Source organism: Lissotriton vulgaris, chromosome 9 (assembly GCF_964263255.1).
Source record: "Lissotriton vulgaris chromosome 9, aLisVul1.2, whole genome shotgun sequence".
In the NCBI taxonomy this organism is placed as follows: Eukaryota; Metazoa; Chordata; class Amphibia; order Caudata; family Salamandridae; genus Lissotriton; species Lissotriton vulgaris.
The window spans coordinates 526,841,025-526,867,601 of NC_141697.1; the positions used below are offsets into that span (position 1 = coordinate 526,841,025).

At 42.9% G+C, this 26,577-nt stretch overlaps 1 protein-coding gene across 2 annotated transcripts in view; it reads right to left on the bottom strand.

The window, feature by feature from the left end:
- The window catches only part of LOC147690365 (cytochrome P450 2F2-like), a 533,126-nt gene that overhangs the window by 486,948 nt on the left and 19,601 nt on the right, over positions 1-26,577 (bottom strand). For both annotated transcript variants that reach the window (XM_086938001.1, XM_086938002.1), the window contains exons 2-3: positions 17,401-17,602; positions 1,057-1,219 (exon numbers count right to left, since the gene is read on the bottom strand). In XM_086938001.1, coding sequence (XP_086794127.1) covers positions 1,057-1,219; positions 17,401-17,577 — 340 coding nt within the window. In that variant the 5' untranslated portion in view covers positions 17,578-17,602. The remainder of the gene's footprint in view (positions 1-1,056; positions 1,220-17,400; positions 17,603-26,577) is intronic.

The following is a 26,577-nucleotide window of genomic DNA, read 5'->3' on the forward strand; positions in this document are numbered from 1 at the left end:
TCCCGACATTATTCATGTATTAGCCTGCAGGCAGACTTTGGACGTAAAATATAAATGAAGTTCATGTATGCGACAATAAACATCTAAAAACAGAACCTTAATAGAATGGTAGACATTTTGTGGTAATAGATCTATAAACTAGGACTTAAACCGAAGAGGTTCTACTGTGCAATGAGACATGTTGCGGGCTTTTATAATTTTTATATTTTTCCCATGTGTAATCTACAGTGATTTTGATATTTTTAATAACATTTTGCATATATTGTACACTAAAACTGGCTTTAAATAGAACCTTTAAAAATAGCAGTGTGGGTTTCTTGTGTGTGCTCGCTCTGGGGGAAAGGGACCCAGCAACGCCCAACAAACGAATCAAACACTGGGTTAGTTTCTGACAAGTTTGTTAAATACCTAACACACATTTTCTCCAGTTAAGCTTGAAAGCGATTATTGTGTCACAGATTGTTCATTATTCCTGTTCAAACTGATAAAGATAAGAGGAGTAGTAACATTTAAATAGAAACACAATTCTAAATAGAGATGGACAAAGTAAAAATGTAACTGGAAAAATAATGAAGGGCTTAAAGCCGGGGAAATAGCTTCATCATAAAGATACTGAAAGACAGAAGAACTAGAGATACAGAAAGGCTAAGAGTGAGATACTGTAGAGTGAGATACTGTTTCTTGGGGAGACAAAGGAAGCAAAAGACAAATAAAGATGAAGACAGATAGCTAAAGAGAAACCCCCATGATAACAAAAAAGATATATATATATACATACAGAAGAAGAATGCATACTTTGAGAAAAGAGAAAGAGTCTGGGAGAGAAAGAGAGGGAGCAGTAAGGCTATCATAGAAAACACAAGGATAATGAGAAATATGAAAAGCGAGTATAGAAAAGAAAAGACAATCCGAGATACATTTAAGAATGTTACCCCAGTTATCTGTTGTTCAGGCAAATTCTGGGTTTTGAGCTATCTGAAGTATCATTTGAGACATGTGGAGCACGCAATTACGACACAGGATATTACCAGATGTCCTTAAACCTTAAATCCTTACCGTTGCCTTTGGTAAAATTGTAAAAGAGGGGATACTTTCCACGGCCACTGAATTCTTCACTTTTGTCAATTAAGGACTCCTTCAGAGTATTGTATCCACAGAGCACCACATATCGCTGAGATCCCAGGTACAATGTGTACATAGAGCCATATTTTTTGTGAAGCTGTGAAGAGAGAACAAACATTGGGGAGTATGCATACACGACCTATATCCATAGGATGAAAAACAGCCTACCAGTAAAGCTTATTAAAATTAGAGTTAGGAGGGGTGGGATTTCATACAGGGCACCAGGGCAGCTGTCTACTATGTCAAAGCTTCTAAACATTTTAGCAAGCCTTTTTCTTGAGCTGTACTGGTGTTTGCGAATACCACAAAAGATTAAAAAAATTAGTTGGTATACAAAGGCGGAGAAATTTAAAGTTTGATAGGACTATTCCCCTTCCCAAGGCAGGGGAATGGCATGCCTCTACCTTACCCAGAGGTAGAGTGTACTTTGCAGACCACACACCTTACTGACGAGAGTGGGGTATTTAGTATAGGAACAGATGCCCACTTAGATCTTGGGCACAGTAATGTTAAATGTTAAATGTCGTATACTTGTAAAGCGCACAGCTGCCCCAGCAAAGGGGCGTCCCGGTGCTGTATACCGCTGGGGAACCCATCCTGGCTTTCCCTGTGAGATGGACCCGCCTGGGTATCTCCATGGGGAAGACAAGCATTCCCGGCGCTGATGGGGCCTTTAGTAGAGATTAAGCAAGCTATTGCCCAGAGTTGCTGAGTGAGACCCATGGTTGGAGTAGGCACCGAGACGAGAATTATTGAGTCTGCTGACCATGGCCCAAGACCCTGCCGTGTCGGGAATCGAACCCTGGTCCCGGGTCGACCTCTGCTTCCGGGTCTGCCATAAATGGTTGTTCTACATCTATAGAATATTTGAAAGCAGTTTTATAACAATAATGGTTATCAGGTTATATAACAGGTTTATTTTCATAACAATAAATGGGTGAATGTTTTTTTTCAACTTGGAAATACACTTCATAGCTTGTTGGTCATGTATCCTGATATTTGACAGGAGCAGTGAGTTTTCCTATTGGGTTTGCTGCTTAAAAGATCTGATGTTGGAAGATATCACAACTTTGGGCCTCATTACAATGTCGGTTGGAGTTTCCTCCTCCTGACACCGTCTCTGAATCGAGACTGACAGACTCGCAGTCGGCAGTTCCGCCCAGCCGATTACGATGCTTCCATAAACCATTCGGAAGGACTCCCATTGACTTCAATGGGAGCCTGTGTTCCATCTGTAAATAGAGGCTCCTATGGGGAAAAGGGGTGTCTGTGGAAAACCGTTCACCCTGTCGCAGGCACCCCATGGTGCCTACCACACTGTCCATGGTTTTACAGCAGGCCCCTTGGGTACTCCGATGGACCCCAACCGGAGATCTCAGGATGAAGGGGGGCCTGCTAGGGGCCCCCAAAGTCAGTTTCCGTCAGCCTTTTCGTGTCAGACAGTCCGACACTGGAAGGGTGTCAGGATCCGACATCATAATTGGTGGGTCAGAAACGTTGTCTGTTGAGCTGTACGATTCGGCTCTGGCTGACTTAGATTCTCCGAATGCTGGTCGGAACCGATTCGGAATGACCAAATGGTTTCCCTTCCAACCAAGAGCATCATAATCGGTCGGTCGGAATTGTTTCTGACCGAGTCAGGCGGATGGGTTCCGACACGCTCTAGGGGAATCCGACTGTTGGTCGGAGGCTTTCGGACCAACATTGTAATGAGACCCTTTGTTTTTATTTTCGTTTTTCAATTTCTCAATAATGTAAAACAGAGTTGCATGACAGCAATGCCTGAACTATTTTCAACGATATCCTGTTTTCTGTTCCAGGTTTAGGGTGAGAAGAACGAGGAGTAGACCTGATGTTAACCAGTCACCACAACCTGTGAATTTCCTCTCTTTTTATGTTGTTGTCTTGTGCCATTATTACACTCAGTTAACCATTACTCTGCTGCAGCCCACGGTGATTATGAAGTGAGGTGGTGGGCCAATCTACAGTGTAAGCAGTCTTCTGTGTCACTCTCTGTGCCCACTAGCTGAATTACATAATATCCCTTACAATGATGTGCCGACAGGAAACTCAAACCAACTTCTTAATAAAAACTAAGAAATAAACTAAACTATGGAACATGACAGTACCAGACTTTTATTATTGGATCAAGAGGAAAACGTCATGTCTGGAAAGCATGAAATGCAATTTTCTACTAATTGGTGCATCTAAAGTAATAGAAGTCTAATTTGAAGTCCTCTTGCATGGGGACAGTCCCATCCCTTGACAAAAAAGTGAGAAATCAAGAAACGTTTTTCTGCCATGAGCTTACATTCATCCTCAAGGCACAGACTGCTAAAAGAAGGTCCCAACTTAATTTAAATAGATCATCAAATGAGCCAAATTAGTCAGAATGGCTCAAATAGAATATTGAAATGTGGTTATGTGGGCCTATTCAGGATTCATTATATGAGACGACAACCAATACAAAATCAAGAAGGAATGCTAGCCATTCACTTGACAAAGTGCAACAATATCAAACATGACCTTAAACCCCTCCATCTGCCTAGTGAAAGTGAGGATCTGATTCAACGTGCTATGCCCTATGCATCAGTGATTCTAAATATAAAGGAGTAGGATGCATGAAGAACTGGCTGTACCACCTGCTAAGGAAGTAGTTTAAAAAAGTTTTTATGTGAGAAGTTTAACCTGCTCTAAGGTGTGATGCACTCTTGAGTTTTTTATGGATGTTACAATTACTGAAGGAAATATTTTGTAAATTGGGTCATTTGTCCTAAGAATAATTATCTAATTAGCCATTGCACAGTCATTAGCCTGGCACTGTTCTACGAACGAAATGACTGGAACAGCACTGCATAGAAAACACCAAATTACATAAATAAATAAATGCAAACATACATGTTGATAATTAGCCCCACCCTTACTTCATTGACTCTAAAAATTACTCATGCATAGGTTGGCCCGGATGGTGAGGTCTTATTCCTGCCAACGTGGACATAGAAGGACTGTGAGTGAATGTCTGTGAGTTAATATCTTACCACTGACACAGTCATCTCTGCAAACCTTAATCTAAATTATCTGCGCTCAAACAATCCTATCAACCAAGTACTTTCACCACCACAAAGGGTTTAATTGAACCACCTGTGAAAGATTCAAACAAGCGCGAACACTTTATCAAACCCTTTCCCATCTTCTGTGTTTTAATGAAGTAACTCTATGTTGTGTTATTTATTATGAGATAAATTTGTCAGAGGCAGATATCCGCCTTCTGACTCCACTCGTACTTCACTTAAATACACATGTGTTTTTTTATCACTGCGTCATCAAAACAAATTCACAATCTGGGGACGTGGCTTTGACGCAACTCAAAATGGCCACTTGACGGTCATTTGATGCGTTTTTAGCACCTTTCAGCCTTCGGAAAATGGCTTTTCCTGCAGCAGAACCTAGGGGCATTATGAGGAGCTGCCCGGTGTAATGAAGCGAGCTGCACTTCTCTTTATTTTTCAGATTGTCAGGGTCACCTCACTCAACGGCCGCCATTTTGTTTCCGCACGCAAGTAAGTGCCTGTCATGCAGCACACTGGGAAACTTAATTCTGGCATCTTTTCTTTGATTTGTGCTGCACTATGGGAACCCCTGCAGCCTCAATCTTCACCTTAATTTGCGACTGGGTCTTTGTGCCTCAAGCCTGAATGTGTGTCTTTTACGGCTCTTTCTAAGGCTTATAAACTCTGAGAATATTTTTGCTCAATCCAGGAAATTAGAAAAATACCCTCTATTCAAAGGACATCAACCTTTCATAAATAAGGAATTTCTTTATTGGTTGTGGATGCTCAACTTTATTATGGTCATGTCCTAGAAGCTACAACATACTGACTGTCCTGACATTGGTGTTTACTGTGTTTCAGCTTAGCGCTATAAACTAATACTTCTCTGTGGGAGATTTAATGTCACGGATGCTGTGTATTACTTTGTGGTATTAATCTTGAGGAGCTAATACTGTTAGAAGTTTGCATCTGCCATTTCCATTCAGTTGTATGGTTCCCTTTTATGGGTAAATTGAGAAAACCACAATTTATATTTATTCCTAAAGGGCAATCTCTGATTAGATCTGTATCTCACTCATCAATAGTAGTACAATCACCTGTTGCTGAAGAAATGACTGGTGTAGCCTCTGCTCGAACTTCCTCATCAGAGGCTGTAGTAAATAAGACTTCTCTACCTTCTTTAGCGTCAAAAAGGTTGAAACATGATCCTCCCTCTCCTGACAAGCTGCCACCACCTATTTCTTTGGAGTTGCTGCTGGAGGAGATTCAAGCATTGCATCCTTTTGTAGAGGAAACAAATAGCAAAATGCAGCTTCTAGACGAAAGTGGTCTTCAATGAAAAGTAGAGTATCTGTAATGGAGCAGCAGCTTTTGGTAGTCCAAGGCGAGACTCAGAGAATTATTTCTTCGGAAAGGGAGGTCCACAGGCAAGAACAGCACACTGAAGATTTGGAAAACCGAAACAGGAGAAACAATCTACATATTTATGGTTTGCCTGAAGCTTTGGAAGGAGACGATCCTGTCTCCTTTTTTCTTCCTTGCTGCCAAAGTTGTAGGACATGCCCTCCTCAACCTCACCCAATGTCTTTTCAGTCATCCTTTATGGATATGTACTGTTTCCTCTTTTGGCTTTTCTATTTCCCTTTTTTGTATTTTACTTTTCTGTTTTTTGTTTCCTTTGACCCTTTCCCTTTCCCTTTCTGCTCTCCTTCTTGATTTTGCTATGCAGCTATTCTTTTCTTTCTTGTGGTAACAAGACACACTATTAAAAAAAATATATAGAATGGCCATAATATTGAAGTAAAAATACAGAATGGACAAAATATTGAATGGACACAATATAGTGGAATTGAAGGTAAGTAATATAATAGTGATTGTCAAAATATAGAAGTCAAAATAATCGAAGTATATAATATAGGCATAAAAATATTTTGGATTTTTAATAATACTGAATTTTTTAAAGTGTTTTGTATGTTAGTACATGTGTGAAAAGTGTATATTTTTTTTGTAATGTATGTTTAATTTATTTTAAGTAATGAATTTTATGTTATTTAATTTTTGCGTAATTTAATTCTGTAGCGGGTTGTGGGTTTATAGGGGAATAGGGTGGGAAGTAATTTAATTATATTAAATTAAATGCAAATTTTTAGCAATTATCAATGATTTTTAATTTAATTTTGCTTTTTAAATCTGTAGCGGGTTGTAGGTTTATAGGGGAATAGGGTGGGAGGTAATTTAATTGTAATTAATTAAATATTTTTATTTATTTATTGGTATTCAATTTGAATTTATTGTTAATTAATTTTCAATTGGTAATTAATTTTTATTAATTGATTAATTGATAAATATGTTAATATTCTTAATTTATTTTCCATAACGGATTGTGGGTTTATAGGGGAATAGGGTGGGAAGTCATTTAATTGTAATTAATTACATATTAAAAACCCTTTTTGTGTATTGATAATTAATGTACTGTTAATTATTAATTGGTATTATTTTTATTCTTAATTAGTTTTTGTTATTGAAAATTAATTAGTTGTTAATTCATTATGAATAGGTAATACATTTTTAACAACTAATATCTATTTGTATTTCTAGTTAATTTATTATTACAGAATATTAAATTGGAAATTATTTTTTAATTAATGTTTTATTGGTATTGATATATAATTTATTTTTACTAATATATTAAATCATTACTTTCCCTACTGTTGCACTCTTTGGAGTGGGACTAGTAATTTTTATCCGTACGTTATCCAACGCTTTCCCTACTGTTGCACTCTCTGGAGTGGGAATAGTAATCTTTACGCCTACGCTATCCAACGCTTTCCCTACTGTTGCACTCTCTCGAGTGGGAATAGTAATTTTTACACTCCCGCTATCCAACTCTTTCCCTACTGTTCCACTCTCTGGAGTAGGAATAGTCATTTTTACCTTCCCGCTATCTAGCGATTTCTTTAGTGTTGCACTCTCTGGAGTGGGAATAGTAATTTTTACCCTCCCGCTATCTAACGCTTTCCCTACTGTTGCACTTTCTCGCGTGGGAATAGTATTTTTACCTCTACGCTATCCAACGCTTTCCCTACTCTTGCACTCTCTGGAGTGGGAATAGAAATTTTTACCCCTAAGCTATCCAACGCTTTCCCTACTGTTGCACTCTCTGGAGTGGGAATAGTAATTTTTACCCCTACGCTATCCAACTCTTTCCCTACTGTTGCACTCTCTGGAGTGTGAATAGTAACTTTTACCCTCCCGCTATCCAACGCTTTCCCTACTGTTGCACTCACTGGAGTGGGAATAGTAATTTTTACCCCTACACTATCCAACGCTTTCCCTACAGTTGCACTCTCTGGAGTGGGAATAGTAATTTTTACACTCCCGCTATCCAACGCTTTCCCTACTGTTGCACTCAATGGAGTGGGAATAGTATTTTTACCCCTACGCTATCCAACGCTTTCTCTACTGTTGCACTCACTGGAGTGGTAATAGTAAATGTTACCCTCCCGCTATCCTACGCTAACAATATTGTATATTTTTTACTAATATTACGTTCAAATATATATGTATTAAAAAATAAAATTGTATGTTTCTTTTTTAACTAAAATTAATTATTTATCAATTTTAAGGTTAAGTATTTTTAAATATGTTTAGTTAATTATATTTATTATTTCATTAATTTTAAATTACTTTTAAGACATTTAAAAAAAATCGATATTTTGACTTACTTTATTTTTTACAACAATATTTTTTATTCAATATTTTTGTACTTACCTGTTTGTAGATAGGAATTCGATATTTTTGCATTATATATTTTGTCAACGATACTTTGGTAAGTTTATATTTTGGTATTCTATATTATGTCAGTGATCCCTTTCTTGTACATTATAATAAAATGTTCTGTTCTACTCTTCGCTTTTTTCTCTTAATATTCCTTTTTTCTCCTCTTTGTATGGCCTATTGCTCTTCCTATACTCCTTCACTACTGTCATTATTGATTTTGTTGCCAGGAAAAAGAAACACACTCACATTCAGTCTAAGGCTTTATTAACTAATATCAAGCACTTAAAACATAAATTTTATACTTCCTCATCTGACGCTAACCAGCAGGAGCTTGTTCGCGCTAAGCTAGAGTTTAACAAGATATCCACTGATAATGCTTCATCTATTTTACTTCATAGAGTGCTCAATATTATGGAGAAAGTTGGATCACTATTTGCTAATTACCTCAAATGTAGAAAAGAGAGGACATTGATAGATTCTATTCAGTCAGCAGATGGGAAGAATCTTTTTAAAGATCAAGAAATCCTTGATGCATTTACAACATGTTATAACAATCTATATACTCCAGAAGCGCCCGCATCTAATCCTCATATTGATTTCTATTTCAGCAATATTCCACCTCCTTCATCCACTGATCTTGATTTTGATTCCCTAGACTTGGGTATTTTGCACCAAGAAATTACCAGTTCTATTAACTCACTAAAGAAAAATAAATCCCCTAGCCCAGATGGTTTCTCAGTCGAATTTTACTTACACTTTTAAAATTGTCTACTCCCCAAACTCTTTATAATATTTCAATATATCTGTACCACTGGTAAGACAAGCAGTACTTTATTAGAAGCCTCCCTTTGTCTCATTCACAAAGAAGGTGAAGATCCCAAACTCTACAAAAATGATTGACTTATATCCTTAATAAATGTAGACTATAAAATTGTTGCTAAACTTTTGACATTAATTCTGAATCACTACTACCCCTTCTAATTGGTCCAGAACAATGTGATTTTGTAATTAACCTCTTATAACTCTCTGTTATTTTTCAATGTTCTAAATAAGGCATCTACTCTATCTCATTCCCTGGCTGCAATATCTATTGATGTAGAAAAGGCTGTTAATAGAGTTGAATGGTCCTTTTTATTTCAATCACTCCATTGGCATTGTTTTGGGTCTAAATTAATTTCCCTGGTTTCTTTACTTTATACGGCACCTACTGCTTCCACTATAGTTAATGGTCTTGTATCAAATAGATTCTCACTTCACCGTGGTGTCCGACAGGGTTGTCCTATATCTCCTCTCCTTTTTATTATTTCTCTTGAACCCTGTCTGGCTCACATCCGCTATGAAACTTTTATTTCTGTTTTTTTTACACGGAGATCAACATTTCACGCTTTCTGCCTACGTGGATTATATCTTACTCTTTATATCTAACCCAGAACTTTCTATCCCCTCATTATTGCATGAATTCTCAGACATTTCGTCAGTATTGAGTTAAAACATCAACTCAGATAAAACAGAGATTCTTCCCATGTACAAATTTTGTTCTCAACATCATTCCAACTGGGTTTCATTGGAATAGTTCAAAAATTAAATGCCTAGGGATTTGGTTCACCAGCTCTATTTCGGACTCGATTAAAATAAATATGAAATAAATTCTTGATCACATTTCCAAACTGCTCTCCTCTTGGAATCCTCTTTTTCTTTCCTAGATTCTATCAAAATGATGATCACCACTATTATGTTATATATTCTCTCAATGATTCCAGTTGATATTCTTTCTATCTATTTGAAGAAACTTAACTTCCTACTTTCCAAATTTTTGTGGAACAATAAAAAATCAAGAATCTCTTTATCCCACCTTAGAAAACTAAAATCCACCGGAGGGGTGAATTTTCGAAATTTGAGATTATATCATAAAGCATTTTGTCTTAAACAAGCCTCTGAGTGGCTCCAAGCGAATATTTCTCCTTTCACCCCTTTATGGGAAAATATTGAGTGCCGTCTCTGTTCCCCTTTCTCTTTCCTGTAAGTTCTGTCTTTCACGGCCAAGACCAGTCTCACATCTCTTCCATTATTTAAACATACTTGCTCACTGTTAAGACCTTGTTGTCAACCAAAGAAAATGTCTAGAAATATGTTCTTGCATTCACCTCTTTGGCATTATCATTTTCTCATCCCTAATAATAGACCTTCATTTCTGGAGCTCCTGGAGACCTAAAGGCATTATCTGTGTTCAAGATATATTTGATGGCACTTCTCCTTGCACTTCTCCTTGCTCTTTTCCCCAGATCCTAACTAATTTTAAATGTCCTCGCTCCTTTCAGCATAAGTTTTCATTACTTATTGAAGCACCATTTGAAGCCTTCTATTCCCTTTCTTCTGAAGATTCTTTGTCTACCCAGGATTGAGTTCCTAGAATCCTATCAGCACCCCAAAGACCTCTCTCATTTATAAATCTCTCAATTCCATTAACCCAGAGCGATCTAAGACTAAGATTGAGCTTGCCTAGGTGGCAGATTTTGGTTGTGAATGGAGTAATGACTTTTGGAGCAAGTTATAGACCACATCGTTAAAAATATCTAGATCTGCATCTACTACTCAATCTATGTTTTACTATATCACAGACTTTATTTCACTCCCATTTCCATTGCCCATTTTACACACTCTAACAATAAAACCTGTTGGTATTGTGATCATACCTTGGCTGACCTCCATCACCTCCTTTTTTCATGCTCTCCCGTAGCTTCTTTTTGGTTACAAATTTGGCCCCGGATATTGAATATTTTTTATCTAAATATTCCATTATTGGATACCCTCCTATTTATTCGAAGTTTATCAGAGTAACAACGGATATTATCTCATGAACGTGGGCTGTTTGACCTCATGTTAGCTTTAGCTTTTCAACAAATTACACTCAATTGGAAATGCCCAAATAAGCTTTCAGTCAAATCTTGGTGGAGCACTGTATGCCATAGATGGAACATAGCTTTTGCCTCCTGTTGTAACACACAGATAAATAAATCTTTTTTGGTTACCCCTAACTGTTTATTTAAATAAACTCTCTATTTTTCAGATTTCTAGTAACCGGTCAGAAAACTTTCAACCTCCAATGAGTTTCTTGCATTTCTTTTATTTCTTTGCCTTTTTTCTTCTGTTTAATATCAATTATATTGTAATATTTTTATGGAAAATATGTTATTTGTATCCTCTTTTATTCTAATGAGTATTTAAAGTGTTACTAAATGAACACCCAGCAGCTGAGTGTAACCGATAATATTCAATGGTAAACGGTGTGGCTGCACACGCACCAAATTTGTCTGTCCAAACATAAAAGCACATATGTGCAGGTTTAACTTACTGAAATGAAAACGTACACAAAGGTGAAAAGACATTGTGTGCACAAAAGTATCAACAAGCCTTCTATGAATGGAGTGTGCTCGACATGCAACGGACGCTGTTAGAATCAAACATGCTTAGAACTTTCTTGCAGGTGGACCGCCACGGCCACCTCTGAATGGGAATGCTGTACAAACCCGTCTGCACCCTGTATAGAAGATGTGCATATAAGTGGCTACCACTTAACAGGCAGAGTCACGCCATACTTCTCCTCCACAAGTGTTACTGATGGCGAATCATGCAGGATCATTGTATTTAGGTGAACATTTATACATACGGCATACGTAGCTTATTAGTGTGCCAGCTTAGCTATTCTTAAAGGTGTAGACCATGAAAAGTGAAAAACACAACTTTTAAAGAAACCCTGTGCACTAGTAAAGATGGAAACTGTAACTCAAATAAAATAGTAGTATAAAATATATATCAATTAACAGTAAAACTGCGCAACATGAACACTGAAACTAAAACATGAAGAATTAAAAATAATCATGTAAATTATGATGGTGGTCAATAGGCAAAACAGCTGAAGTTCCGAATTTAATGGCAAAAATACTAAACAAGAATCTCATAGGAAGCACGCATATTCCAATCTGTCATTCATCCCAAGTGGCTGCATAGAATTCAATTTTTTAATTCAGAAAAATTCCTATCTCGCAAGTTGTTTATAAGGATCCATGTCAGGTCTCAGTTTCATTACTTCTATGATGGTAAAACGTAGTTGCGCTATATTGTGCCCAGCTTGAAACCAATGCATTGCTACAGTCGAACTGTTGTTGTGGTTTGTGATATTGCTTTGGTTTTCAGTTATAACGTAACATGTGTACTTGTAAAGCGCACGTTCACCCAAGAGATGTTTATTGTTATTCAATTCAATGGTACTCATTGTATCGAACTCAAATAGATGAAAGGCTAAGTGGGCCTGCCGGGATTTGAACCTGTGACCAGGAGGTCAAACACAGGCACCTGCAGTGGATGCATTAGTCCACTGAGCCACCAGCCCCGGCTATCAAGGTATCTGGATTTTAGTTTTACGCTCAGTTTTGCCCACGTATATTTTATCAAAAGGACGTAACTCACATTTTCAGTGTCGCAAGTAGTTGAATGTTTTAGTTTTATTTTGATGCTGTTATTCACATTATTGTAATGGACGCAGTCTGCACATATTTGCATTCCTCCATGTTCAGCTTTGTCTGAGCTTTTCTTGCTTCACAGTAGTTCTTTCAAATTTCAAGTATGTTGAAAGGCAAAAATGGTATTTTTTTTGTTATAAATTCATTAGATCTGGCTCAGTTTGGATGATAGCCCAATGTCTATTGATGATGGATTTGACTGTGTGTGGTTTAGAGGAATGTTTTAGTACGCATACCATTGCATGGCCTTTTGATGGCTGGGTTTTGATCTACAATTGATGTCTGTCAAATTTAGAAACAGGATGAATAGCTTCTTCAATAAGATTGCGTGTATATTCTGTGTACACATAATTGAAAGTGTGACTGTTGTTCAGGAAAGGGACATTGTGAATCATGGATGAAATATTCTAAATCTTGAATTACCATATATTTACATGAATTACATCAGCCTATGGAGTAATTGGTATGAATAAATTTAACTAAATATGATTGAATTCCTGAGTAGACTATGCATTTTTTGACGACGCATTATAAAAAAAAACATATGTTTTTAAGTGAAGTTCGACTAGAGTCAGAAGGTGGATATCCGCCTCTGAAAAATGTGTCTCAGTTGTTTGTCATAGTGCAATACCAGACACTGCACTGTACACCGGTACACACACAGAAAAATACTGTGGAGTAACAGCAATACGATTGATTAGAAAGGAGGGCACAGAAGTAACATTGTACACGTGTTATTTATTATGTCGTATCATCCAACAAGATGTTATGGTATTGTAGGGCATGCTATAATAATGTTAAGCTAAAGCTTCTTTTGGAAAGCAACAGTCATCACTTAGGTCTGAGTGGGACACTGAGATACTAAAAGATCTTCTGCAAGGTGAGTTGATCTAAGAAGCCTCCTTGAATTCAGTGTGATCTGCAGGGCCATCCTGAGGTGTGGATCAATCGTTATGTAAAGACTTTTAACCTTGGTCCCCGAGTGTGGCAGACAATGAGTTGTGATGATGATGTCATCAGACAAGGCTTGAGTGAAATTCTACTAACACAGGTGTAATTAATGAAATCCCAGCATTTCATATTATGGAAAATGTATAAAAGTTCGTAAAATGTTTTTGTGGTGGGTGTGTACCTCTCCTAAATAAAGTATAGTGAGACAGAAACAAAAGAAGGGTTAAAGTTGAGGTTTAATTGAGAGACTTTTTTCCGGAAACCAGTCTCTGGGTTGTATCTTGCAAATTAATTTCAGGAACAAATTTGCATAAAAAATATAATGTGTGATACCGACAAAGCACATTTCATTATGAAAAGCTAATTTTAAAAGCTTGATCATTTCAAAAAGCTGGTGATCACTGAAGAAAATATCAGACACATTCTTCAGAGTGGCCTTTCGAGTATTAAAGAAATATATCACTTTTAATATCAATGAAGCTTGCCCAACCTTGGTCTAAGACAAGTCACTCATCTTAGGGCTCAGTTCACCCTGCGACTCTATATTAACACATTTCCATACTAATAAATCTGGTTCTCCGGATGCTGCTTGGCCCACTCAGGAGACTTCATCTTGTAATGGATCTTATAACTCCACACCTTATTTTACTTTGGAATGCTTTCTTTTCTCCGGCAGATCTACTGTGACATTGGAAAGAAAAGCTGGTTGTTTCACTGTTAAAAACTGCTCAAAGGCAGACCCATCCATACTTACTAACTAATGACCCATTGTTTTGCTTTCATTGCTTTCCAAGGGTTGTGACGTTCCGTGGCGCAGGAGCCTGCTCCATATTTAAGATGCAGCACAAAGCCACTAAATGATACCTCGTAAATACTGTTCCCTTCAAAACATTTTTATCATTTAAAGGGGTGTGCAAAGGGTTTTGATGGGGGCGTTCTCAGCAATATCCATGGCTTTTTGACATTGCCCCAGATTTACGAGAAATCGTAAATCTGAGGCAGCGACAAAAATGTACACCTCCCCAGGGGAGGCGTAAGCGAGCCCCAACTAGAAGAAATATCTTTATTTCATCTTGTTTTCCTTTTTCTATGTGTGCTGCATTCTGAGGCACACATATAAAGAGGAAAAAGCCTCTTGCGATTGTTTTTGTGCATGCAGTTTTCCCTTCCTGCACAAAAAAAATCATCCCCGCAATGCAGGCACCCTTGCACAATGGTGCAAAGGTGCCTGTAATGGCTCACGGCAGCCCATTGTGTGCTGTCACAGAGGAAAAGGACAGGAATGCACCGTATCTGATGGATGCGATGCATTCCTGCCCTTTTCTTTTGCAGTAGGGCAACGAAGCAGGAGTGCCTGCTTCACTTCCCGATGGCAAAACCTCACAAATGAAGCCCTGGGTTTTTAGTAAAAGTCAAAAACAGACTAAAAAGTCTTCATTGACACTTGCATGTTAAAGCTCTCTGAATTATTCATAGAGATTACTATAACCTTGCATCTGCTTTTATTTGATCTAGTTAAGTTTCACATTTGCAAAAAAACTCTTCGCTACGAGGATGCCTCTGTATTTGATATTCCTCGGATTTTCTGTACCCGATTGGGAAGATGAGCTTACTCCTACTCAGCATCTTGGTTGTAAAACACCCTCCCTAGTCACCTTTATTTAGGAAATGACCACATGGCTCCCCCATGTGGGTGGAGGAGCGTCGCCCCACTGCTTTCTCGCACTGGGAGAAGCTGAAACATAAAATGGTAAAAATACCATTTTATGGTTCTTCTTCGCACACTGCGAGAAAAGGGTTTGGTTTTGTGGAGGAGAGGCTAGCCCAATGTTGTAGGCGCTAACTGTTTGGTCAGTGCCAGGGCCAACCAAACCAGTCATGCACACTCTCCTGCTTTCTCCATGTAGGCTGCATAAAGCCTGCATGGAGTAAACAGCCTCCCCATAGACGCCTGTGCAGTTGACGTCCCAGCCCAGTCAATCACAACGCCGCCATTGCAGCCTTGTGATTAGATTAGGAGAGGGCGGCTGCCTGCGGCTGCCTGTGGCTACTTCCTGGCAGGATGACGCGACGTGGGATCTGACAGCCGAAGGTAGTTTTTTTTTTTTTTTTATTAAAATGATCCCCCTGTCCAACCCCCGCACCCCAACCCGCGAGTCATGCCGGCTACGACTACCTAAAGTTTCTTAAGGGCATTCTGCTAAATAAATAAATCTGAGTCAAACCCAGAGCCAGAACGCGCTCATGGTTAGCAGCAGGCACAAGTCTTGGGTATCCATGGGTGGACAGGGTCCAACAACTATTTTCACAGGGTGAACGCTTTCCACCCTGCCAAGAATTTTGGCCCCAATGAATAATGTGCTGATCTTGTCCAGGTGTAATTTCCAAACACCGGGACACTTTCAGCAGCACCTGCGCTTGGTCTGCTTTCCATCTGCAACAGGCACCAATATGCAGGCAGGGACGGGGCTTTCTTTTTATACACTCCTGCTGGGTCCATAAAATAGGTGGAATTCGAGGGGTTGTCAGGATTCCTTTTGTTCGTGTCTCCTGGCTGGGATAAGTCAGGAGCCTCACACCTGATGCAAATGAAGCGGAGGGGAAACAAAGGCTCACACCTTGTTAGCACTTCACACATACTTAAGAGAGGCAGCTTTTCACTTTGTTCAGTTCCTGTTTAGGAGATATGCATGCACTGTAAGAAGGTCAGATGTGTTGGTCTTTCCCAGTACTTACACAAAGCAAATGTCATTTATATAGCGCTTACTTCCCTGAGTTGAAATATTTTTTCTTGTATAGCCCTGCTCATGCCAATGCAGGGTGTCAGAGCGCTTTACATCAACACATGCATATTACATGTACAATAAATTATATAAGTTTGTTAATGAATGAACAGGATGTGTTATATAAAACTGGGCGAATGCAAGGTGTAGAAGTCACATATCATCTTCCATAGCTCAGTTTGCTATAATCATTGCAATGCGCTCAAATGTACACGTGATAGACCTGCTAAACATATATGTGAGGGCTTTAGACCTGATGTCACTTATTGTGATGCCACTTCCTGTAAAGTCGTGGCTTGTGATGCCACTTTCTATGATGTCGATTCCTGTGATGCCATGTGTGATGCCATGCGTGATGCCATGCGCCGTGATGTTGTGCGCCGAGATTTCACGCATTGTGATGTTGTGAGTCATGATGTCACCTGCATACTGCCTAACTAGGCTAAACCCCCACTTCTTTTTTAGGTCTTGAGCCCTGGGTAGCAGTCTTGCAGTTGCACTGGACAAAGGAACTTATTTGCTTGGAATTTTTTTTTTCCAAAATGATTACAAGGCATATAGGACTGTAAATAATTGTTAATTGGGGATTGTTTGTAGAAAGTCTAGGGTCCTTGTATTGAGCTGCCCCTTTTTCCTATCCTTGCACAAACATGAAGATCGGAAACATGATTTTTTGGCAATCGCTACATTCCAGCAATTTCTCGCAAATAAACCTGGTGAAATATACCAGGGGCAAATACTCAGTAAATACCATAACAGGCAGGTTTTTCTGTGATCTCGGTTACCACGTGCGATAAATCTTAACCCCCAATACAAGGCATTCGTAATTAGGTACTTAAAAATTATTGCTATACATATATTTTCTCAAAATCACAGACTTTACTTATCTGATGAGCAAGATCACTGGAGTGGGACGCCATTTTATAGTTTATGACTGATCCAGAAAGTGATTAGCCACACTTAACTGGGGTAATATTTTTTCATTTGCATTTACCATGCTAACCTAAGGTTTTGTAAACTGGAGCCACGCCCTCCATTTAATGTTAATTTCTCCGCTTATTTAGGGTTACCTTGCAAAGAGGAAGTGTTAGTTCGAACCCAAGACTGAGCAAAGTACAGAGCATGTGCATCCAATGGCATTGTGACATTTAATTGCATTACATTTGCAGAACAGAAGCACAGAAAGCACATTACCTTCATGAGTGAACTGACTAGGTCATTAATTTTGACTTGCAGTAAATTGCCTATGAAAGGCAGTGGCACCGGGCCAGGTGGAAACAGAGATTTCTTTGCCCACCATTTCCAATAAAAAAAGGCAAAATAGGTGAGGCATAATATTGAGAGAAGAATCAGTGCTTCCAACAACTCCATCCCGAACACCAGCAGAACACTTCACCTGGAAAACATGAAATATTACAATGAGAACTGCCACTGGCTTCTGGGATGGTTAGCATTGCATTAACACAGGAAGAGTCCAGGGTACCTAGACGTGGGGCATATTCTCAAGCCCCCATCGCCACCACAGCGTCACTTTCAGTGACGTTGTGTGGCGATAGGGGCTTAGCCCTATTCACAAGGCAGTGTTAAGCCACGTTAAGTGGCTTAACGCAGCTTAACGCTGCCTTGTGAAAAGAGCCTCCTTCACGCTGTTTTTAGCGTGAAGGGGGAGTGCAGTGGGTGTTGTGGTGGGCGTTCCAATGCAATGCCTACTGACTTTGACGCTACCTCCTATTCACAAGGGCAGCGGAAATAGGAGGTTGCGCCAAACTACCTCCTAAAGGTGGCGAAACGAGGAGAAATGCATTATTTCTCATCGCTTCTGCTTCTTCCATGTGTGCTGCCTTGTGCAGCACACATGGAAAAAGCAAAATTCCATGGTTTGTTTATGTACAGGAAGGTGTCCCTTACAGTACATAAACAAACCTTTTTTTTAAATGCCGTTTTGTAACTTATATGTGTGCTTCATGAAGCAGCACACATGTAAGTTACAAACTGGCATTTAAGTTTTATTTATGTGCAGGGAGGGAGACCTTCCTGCACGTTTTTGTTGCAAGGAGGATTTAAACAAAAAAATAGCACGAAATTGTGTGTGATGCGGTCAAGATCGCCTCGTGTTTATGTTCTTCACCATCATTAAATCTTTAATTTGGTAAGAATTACCATAAAAGACACAGAATGAGTTGCGTGTATGTCGTTATACATCAAAAGATGCGCTTCAATAATAAAAGTTGTACAACTTTAAAAGGTAGCATTAAATGTAAAAGCTTGCGAGGATAAAAATAGACATCAAATTAAACTACAGGAGGTATATACATCTTAATGTCCTCATAAATGCAAACCATCCCGATGCTAAAATATAGGCAGACTTGCAGATACATATTCTGTTTAAGCCAAGTTCTGGTGGAATGATGAATGTATCAAGGAGATTGACCAGTCATCTGTCTATGCAATACAAGCATTGAAATATTTTAAGCATTTGTTGCAAAACGGTAAAAAACTTAAAAGAATACTAAGCAATATTGCTTGCTCTTTCAAATTTGCTATCCGATATGGCAGCAATATTTTAATAGGAATTTCAGACACAAATGCTGGTCATAGGTTAGGCTGGTACGGATTCACCACCTTTCTTCTGATTGCCCATGCAATTCCCAGGTATTTTGCAATAGCACACACAAATAGAGGTCTTGCGTCAGATTTTAGTATACGCAGAGCCTCTCTGTGATCTCGAGTGCCAAGTTCTCTGAAAACTGGAGAGAGACATCTACTCCTGGCTTTAGTGTATGCTTTGCATGCAAAAAGGAAGTGAGCAATAGATTCTTGTGGAGAGGGACAGCAGGGACAGCTCGTTGATAATACTTTGTTAGACAGCCAAAGATTTGTAAATAAATTAATGGGCAGACTGCCGAATCTAAACGGAATATATAATTTTCTATTGGTCGGCACTTTAATAATATCGAGGTAACTTTCAAGGGTGGGGTTGCACTTAATATCCTTAAATTCCTCGGTCAGTTGCCTTCGATTGCCGGCTAAAACGGCACAGTGCTCAACCCCTTCACAATAAGGGATTTTTATCTGACTTTTAGTGAGGGGTGGTGGAGAGCCGATATTGTGTCCCTCTAAACCTATGTGTGACAAGAGGGTTTTAACGTGTTTTATCCAACCAATTTTATGCATGGAATCCAGGGTGCAAATGTCTTGGAAGGCAGCAGCATACAGTGATAATTGTGGGGTGGATACCAGCCGATACTAGAACAATAGATGTCGGAGCTTCACTAAGTCGCTTATGGGTTTGATACCCATATCTAGCAATAATGGGCATATAGGGGTACTCTGTGGGAGAGAAACCACATTTTTAAGGAACCTGTTCTCCAGGGATACCAAATTATTGGTTTTTGCCATCCCCCAAAGCTCAGCACCATAAAGGGTACTGCGCTCGGCCTTGCAACTGTACAATTTGAATGCTCGGGCAACAGGCTTAGTGTAGGAGAGGCGGTATTCTTTACGCAGGACCCCAGTCGCCTGGGAAGTTTTGAGTAAGGTTTTGTTAAGATGGTGGTTTCAGGCCATATCCGTTTTACTCCCAGATAGTCAAAGGAGCTGACTCTCTCCAGTGGGACGTCATTTAGAAAAAGATCACCCTTAAAAGATTTGTGAGGGTTTAGGAGCGTGATCCTAGTTTTTGCTGTCTTAATTTCAAGTCCCCTCGCATCGCAGAAGAGCTTGAAGTGTTCCTACGATAGAAATTTTACCTGAAAGAAGTATCAATTATTAGACATTCTGTAAGGACATAGGGGCCTATTAGCACGGCGGGCGGATTGCCCGCCAAAACCCCCCGTCGGACGTCCTTTTACCCCCTGCCACGTTAGGAAGGCGGGGGCTACCGCGGCGGACGTAAAGACCGTCCGCCGTTTTTCCGCCGGTAGGCAATCGTCATGATTACCTACCAGGCGGAAAAGGCCTATAATATGGTGGTGATGCCTTGCAGCCACCGCCATCCATATTATCAATCAATCAATCAATCACTTGTAAAGCGTGCTACTCACCCGTGAGGGTCTCAAGGCGCTGAGGGGGGGAGCACCTACTGATCGAACAGCCAGGTCTTGAGGAGTCTCCTGAAGGTCAGGAGGTCCTGGGTCTGTAGTAGGTGGGTGGGGAGGGTGTTCCATTTCTTAGCAGCGAGGTCGGAGAATGATCAGCCGCCAGCGGTCACTCTGCGGATGCGTGGGACGGTGGTGAGGGCGAGGTGAGCGGAGCTGAGCTGGCCGTTCGGGGTGTAGAAGTCGAGTCGGTCGTTGAGGTATGCTGGCCCAGTGTTGTGGAGTGCCTTTTGAGCGTAGGTGAGGAGCTTGAAGGTGATCCTCTTGTTGACGGGGAGCCAGTGCAGGTCCCTCAGGTGGGCGGTGATGTGGCTGTGGCGGGGGATGTTAAGGATGAGGCGTGCGGTGGCGTTCTGTGTGCATTGGAGTCTCTTCTGGAGTTTGGCCATGGTTCATGCGTAGAGGGCGTTGCCGTAGTCCAGCTTGCTGGTGACGAGGGCCTAGGTGACTGTTCTTCTAGTTCCGGTCGCGATCCATCTGTAGATCTTGCAAAGTATGCGTAGGGTGGTAAAACAGGAGGAACAGACGGCGTTGACTTGTTGGGTCATTGACAGAGAGGAGTCCAGGATGAACCCCAGGTTGCGTGCGTGGTCGGTGGGTGTCGGTGTAGTTCCCAGCGAGGCCTGCCACCAGGAGTCGTCCCAGGCGGAGGGGGTGGAGCCGAGGATGAGGACCCCTGTCTTGTCCGAGTTCAGTTTCAGGTGGCTGCTCTTCATCCACTCGGCGACGGCCTTCATCCCTTCGTGGAAGTTGGTTTTGGCGGTGGTGGGGGCTTTGGTGAGGGAGAGGATTAGCTGGGTGTCGCCGGCGTATGAAACTATGTTGACGTCGTTGATCGGACGATGTTGGCGAGTGGTGGTATGTAGACATTGATGAGGGTCGGGCTGAGGGATGATCCTTGGGGTACGATGCAGGTGATCTTGGTTGTTTCAGAACGGAATGGAGGGAGGCGGACTCTCTAGGTTCTGTCGGTGAGGAAGGAAGTGATCCAGTCCAGGGCTTTGTCGTGTAACTCTGCATTGTAGAGGCGTGTGCGAAGGGTGTGGGGGCAGACGGTGTCGAAGGCGGCTGAGAGGTCCAGGAAAATTAGGGCAGCAATTTCACCGCTGTCCATTAGGGCCCTGATGTCGTCGGTGGCGGCGATGAGGGCAGTTTTGGTGCTGTGGTTGCTGCGGAATCCGGATTGGGATGAGTCCAAGGTGTTGTTTTCTTTGAAGAATTGGGTCAGTTGTCTGTTGACTATCTTCTTGATAACTTTCGCCGAGAGCAGGGAGATGGGCCGGAAGTTCTTGAGGTCCTTTGGATCTGCCTTGGGTTTCTTGAGCAGGGCGTTGATCTCTGCATGTTTCCAGCTTTCTGGAAGGTGGCAGTCTTGAATGTGCTGTTGAAGATCTTATGGAGTTGGGGTGTGATGATGGAGCTCTCGTTGATGAAGATGTGGTGAGGGCAGGGGTCAGATGGTGAGCCAGAGTGGATGGTGTTCATGGTCATGATGGTGTCTTTGTTGTTTGTGTGGTTGCAGGAGGTCAGGCAGCCGGTGTGACTGGGGGGCGCTGGGTCTGGGTCGTCGTCGGCTGTTGGAGAGGTCTTGGAGTCAAAGCTGTCGTGGATGTCTGTGATCTTGCGATGGAAGAAGGTTGCCAGAGAGTCGCGGAGGTCTTGTGACGGCGGGATGTTGTTGGAGCTGGAGCTGGGGTTGGCGAGTTTCTTTACGATGTTGAAGAGCTCTTTGCTGTTGTGAGCATTGTTGTCAATGCGTTCCTTGAAAGAGGACCTTTTGGCCGTTCAGATGATTTGATGTTGCCTGCGGCTGGTGTTCTTGAGGGCTGCCTGGCTGTCCGGTATTTTCTCGTGGCGCCATTTCTTCTCTAGTCTTCTGCAAGTCTGCTTAGATATCTGGAGATCGGCGGTGAACCAGATGGCTCTTCTGACAGTTCATCTGTTTGAGGGGTTCTTGATTGGGGCGAGAGTGTTGGCACAATCGTTGATCCATTACCTGAGGTTGCGGGAGGCTGTGTCGGTGTCGGTGTGGTCGGATGGTGGGTTTTGGGCGAGGTTTGTGGTTAGCTGTCTCCGGTGGCCTTGTTCCAGTTGCGGTGGGGGATTCTTTGCTGGTGGTTGTGTGCAGTAGTTTTTATGAAGGAGAAGTGGGCGCAGTGATGGTTGGTCCAGTGGAGTTCGGTGGTGTGGCTGACAGAGACCTGGCTGCTGGCGGAGAAAATGGGGTCGAGCATGTGTCTGGCGGAGTGGGTTGGTGTTGTGATGAGCTGTTTGAGGCCGAGGTTGGCAAGGTTGCCCAGTAGTGTGGTGGAGGTGCTGTTATTGGTTTTCTCGAGGTGGAAGTTGAGGTCTCCGAGGAGGATGTAGTCTGTGGAGGCTAGGGTGTGAGAGCTGACGTTGTCTGTGATGTAGTCGATGAACTGTGCCACGGTCCGGGGGGTCTGTACACGAGGGTTCCTCTGAGGGTGGTTGGGATCGATGTGGATCTTGAAGTGCAGGTGTTCGGCGGTACTGATGGTGTCCTTTGTGTTGGTTGAGATTCTGTGGGTATTTCTGTGGACGATGGCGATTCCTCCTCCCAGTCTGTTGGTGCGGTCCCTGTGGGTGAACTTGTAGCCATCCGGGATGGCTATGGCAATGTCGGGTGCCAATGAGGTGTTCATCCAAGTCTCCGTCAGGAACGCGACGTCTGGGGAGGATGAGTTGAGCAGGTCCCAGAGTTTGATGGCGTGCCTGTGGATGGAGCGGGTGTTGAGCAGTATGCATTTCAGGTGGTTGTTGCCTGCCTTGGTGGGGGGGGGGGGGCAGGGTGTGCTTGTGTACGCTTGCTGGTGAAGCTGCAGTTTTGGCATGAGAATGGTCCGTGGGTGTGCTTTGGGGTGGCCTATTGTGATGTGGGAGGTGATATGCCTTTCCATGCCCGAAACTCCGCCATGGAAAGTCATGCAGTAATCGGTTTTTGGGGCCCGTTGGGGGCGCCCAGGGGTAGGGAGGTTGGGGGCTGCACTTGGGGGGTACCCATGGTACCCCCTACATTGACATGCACAAGGTGGCAGGCACCTCGCGGTGCCTGTCATGTTGTACATGCCAATGCACGCCATGCATTTTCTACATTTTCTACATTGGGGCGGGTGCTGCTCACAGCATTGCCCGCCGCAATGTTGAATATGCAGGATGCGGCCGCCATCCTGGCGGTCGCATCCTAATTGGTGATGCGGGACCGCCACACCACTGGTGGCCGGTCCCAGCACTGCTAGGGTGGCGGGCGGACTTAAGTGAGTGCAGCTTACTATGGGTGCATAGCCAAGTCATTACCTTTTTTCCAACTATCAGGTCTGCAGCAATGTTCCTTTTTTTGTCACAGGAAACAATCTTTATACTTTTTGTAGGAGAGTAGGGTCTGCAATCCTATGATCACCCAGATTTTTTGCTTTTGTTTCACTGGTTTACGACTTTCTCTGGCTGTGGGCTTGCTAATCAGACCCACAGCCTGGCTGTTCTCTTTCTAAATTACGATATGTACCCTAGGTGCATTTACCAATTGGTGCTGGGCCACCTTATCAGACCCCGTAACGCAGGGCATAGGTGTACCCAGGGCCGCCAGGGGCTGAAGCACGTATTATGCCACCCCTGGCTGGCCTCCTAAATTTGACACAACTGGCTGCACGACAGCTGGGGCGAAGACGTGTAACCACCCTTCGCTTTAGGTATAGTAGCTCTATATCTAACCCTACAATGGACACCCGAGTTCCTATCAGTCACTCCTATGGCAGGCCTTAACGATCCTGAAGGCAGAGTGCGTGGGCTCGTGTGAGCTAGGTTCAGGTCCGAGCCGAGCCCGGTTGCAGCTTGCGGAATCAAGACCCAATAGCTGTTCCATGATAACGCGTACCATGTCGGTAACTCCGGTGTCGCGTTATCAAGGCATGTCGAGTAAGGTGTCATACGAATCGGGGTGCTGCCCTCTCACCAATGCTGGCGATGAGGTTAGCATCCCACCCTTCTAGAGGGACACGACATGTGCGTAACTGTGAACCCCGGTTAAAGTTAACTGAAGCCTCAGCTCCACAAACTGGATGCTGCCACCACAGACACGAGTCTGACCTCCTGCTGCTGGGAGTCCTTCCAGCGAGGAGCACTTGGACAAAGGGTTTCCTGTCGAGGGCGGTGTTCGCACCGTCCCAGACAGGGTTTGTGTATTCTGGGTAGGTAGGGCTTTTGGCGAGAAGGTGACTGCGGAGTGGCACCCCGGTGCTCACTACGCATCTGCCGGTTAGAACCAGTTCCAGGGGCGACAGCCCTGGCCTGGGGAAAGTCCGGCAGGGGAGAGGGGCGTAACTACCCCCCTTCCTGGTCCCACCCTTAGGGCAGGACCTAGTCATGTACCCACCCCTTTCTTTAGAATAAAGACCGGAGCGGGGACCCTTCCAAATTAGATCATCTTTGATTCAAGAACTACTTTCTACGAAAGGACATTCAAGACGCTTCTCAAGATTTCTCCCTTGTGACTAAGGAGTAGTCACCCTGCATCAGCGGGCACCAACTAAGAACTCTGCGGTTTGCTGTAAGTCCTTCCTCAAGGAATCCGACGGCCCAGCTCGACGAGAACCGGCTTCCCTGGCACCTCTGACCTCTACCCACGTCATCAGCCCAGCTGTGATCTGTGGGTGCGACGAGACCTCGAGGGACCGGCCATCATCAGAACCTGCACGCTCTTAAAACCAGCACGACCATCGAGGTAACTCTCTGGTGAGTGCTCTGGGGTCCGAGAAGCCCCGACCCTGAGCCGCTCCAGCACCGAAGTGCAGTCTCCCAGCATCTCCACGATCTGCGTGGGGCCCTTCTGCTCGCTGCTCAGCACGTTGTCTGGTCACTAGCCGCTGGCTTGTGCCCTTCTGTGACGACATCCGACAATCAACACTGCTGGTCTGGTTGCTCCAGACTGGCCCTTGCTTCCACTTTGCGAGAAGCACCCCGGACCCTCCTGGTCCACTCAAGACGCCATCTTAGGCCCTCCACGTGGCCCTGAGGTCTGCCAAGGCTTGTTGCCCCATCCTGGGCCCAGCGACGCCGACAGCATCATCCTTCGTGGGACAGCTCGCACCTCCACCGTGGTCGCCGACAACGCCTCCTGGTCCGTGAGACTGCAGAGCCTAGCGTCGCCCACTCACCTGGTCGAGGTGACGGCCAACCGGTGCCTTCCTGGTACCCTCTGACTACTGGCTAGTAGTACGAACTTGGTCCCCTGTGCTTTCAGGTTTCATCAATCTCCGATCCAGGCTTGGATCTCTACGAACTATTCAGCACTGGTCGCCGGCCAGCAACTCCTTCTTTCCGGCTCCTGGCTCGTCAGCGGAGACCCCGACGCCTGTAAGACTTGTGCAGCCACAGCCCTCGTGGCTAGGTAACTCGGCATTTCGGTGCCTGCATAGCCTCCTTACTCTAGGGTCCTGAGTCCCTCGCTTCCGACTTGCCTTATCGGGTCCGCCCGAGACCTTAATCTTTCCGTGTCCTCGGACACTCGTTTTTAAATTGTGCACTTGAAGTATTTGCTAAAGAGATTTGGTTCGTGCTTAGTACCCTGTCCTCATAAAGAGTACAGGGCTGTTGTGATTCTTAATAAATATACTGTTTATTTTCATAACACTGGTGTGGTGTCCTTTCACTGGGTGTTCAAGGGGTACATGTGTGGTAAACAGCTGGCTTAACGCGCCCTCTCGAGTCTTTAGCCTTAGACTGCTCGTATCCACGCTACTAGGATAGCTGGTCTACAGGTTGACTTACAACCAAACACTATAAGGGTCGTTGGAACGATACATAGCTGTCGCTAGAATAGCGAACGTTGCATATCGGGCCAACTTCTCACATTGGTGAGCAGCGGTTGGGATTTGAGCTTGCTGTTGTTTTACCACACGTATCCTAAAGAATATCTTGTTGAAAGATCGCACAAGTACTGTTAGTACATATAACTAAAAGCTTAGAATACTCTGAGTTCTACTGAACCAGCTGTTGTAGCTCCTCAAGGCTTAGCACACCTTGGCTACAACTCTTAGCAAGGGTACAGTAGGTAAACACGTAGTGTAGGTAGGTGCATCACTTACACCACACTAGAAACAGTATGTCGGACAAAGGAGGAAACTCTGGGTCTCCCCTTGTGTCAGTTGACCCTCCACAGGTCATCCCTTCAGGATATACTGTGCTGAGCTTCAAGGAGTTAAGACGACTGTGTCACTCCAGGAAGATTCAGCAGGGGTCTAACCCCACGACGTCCTTT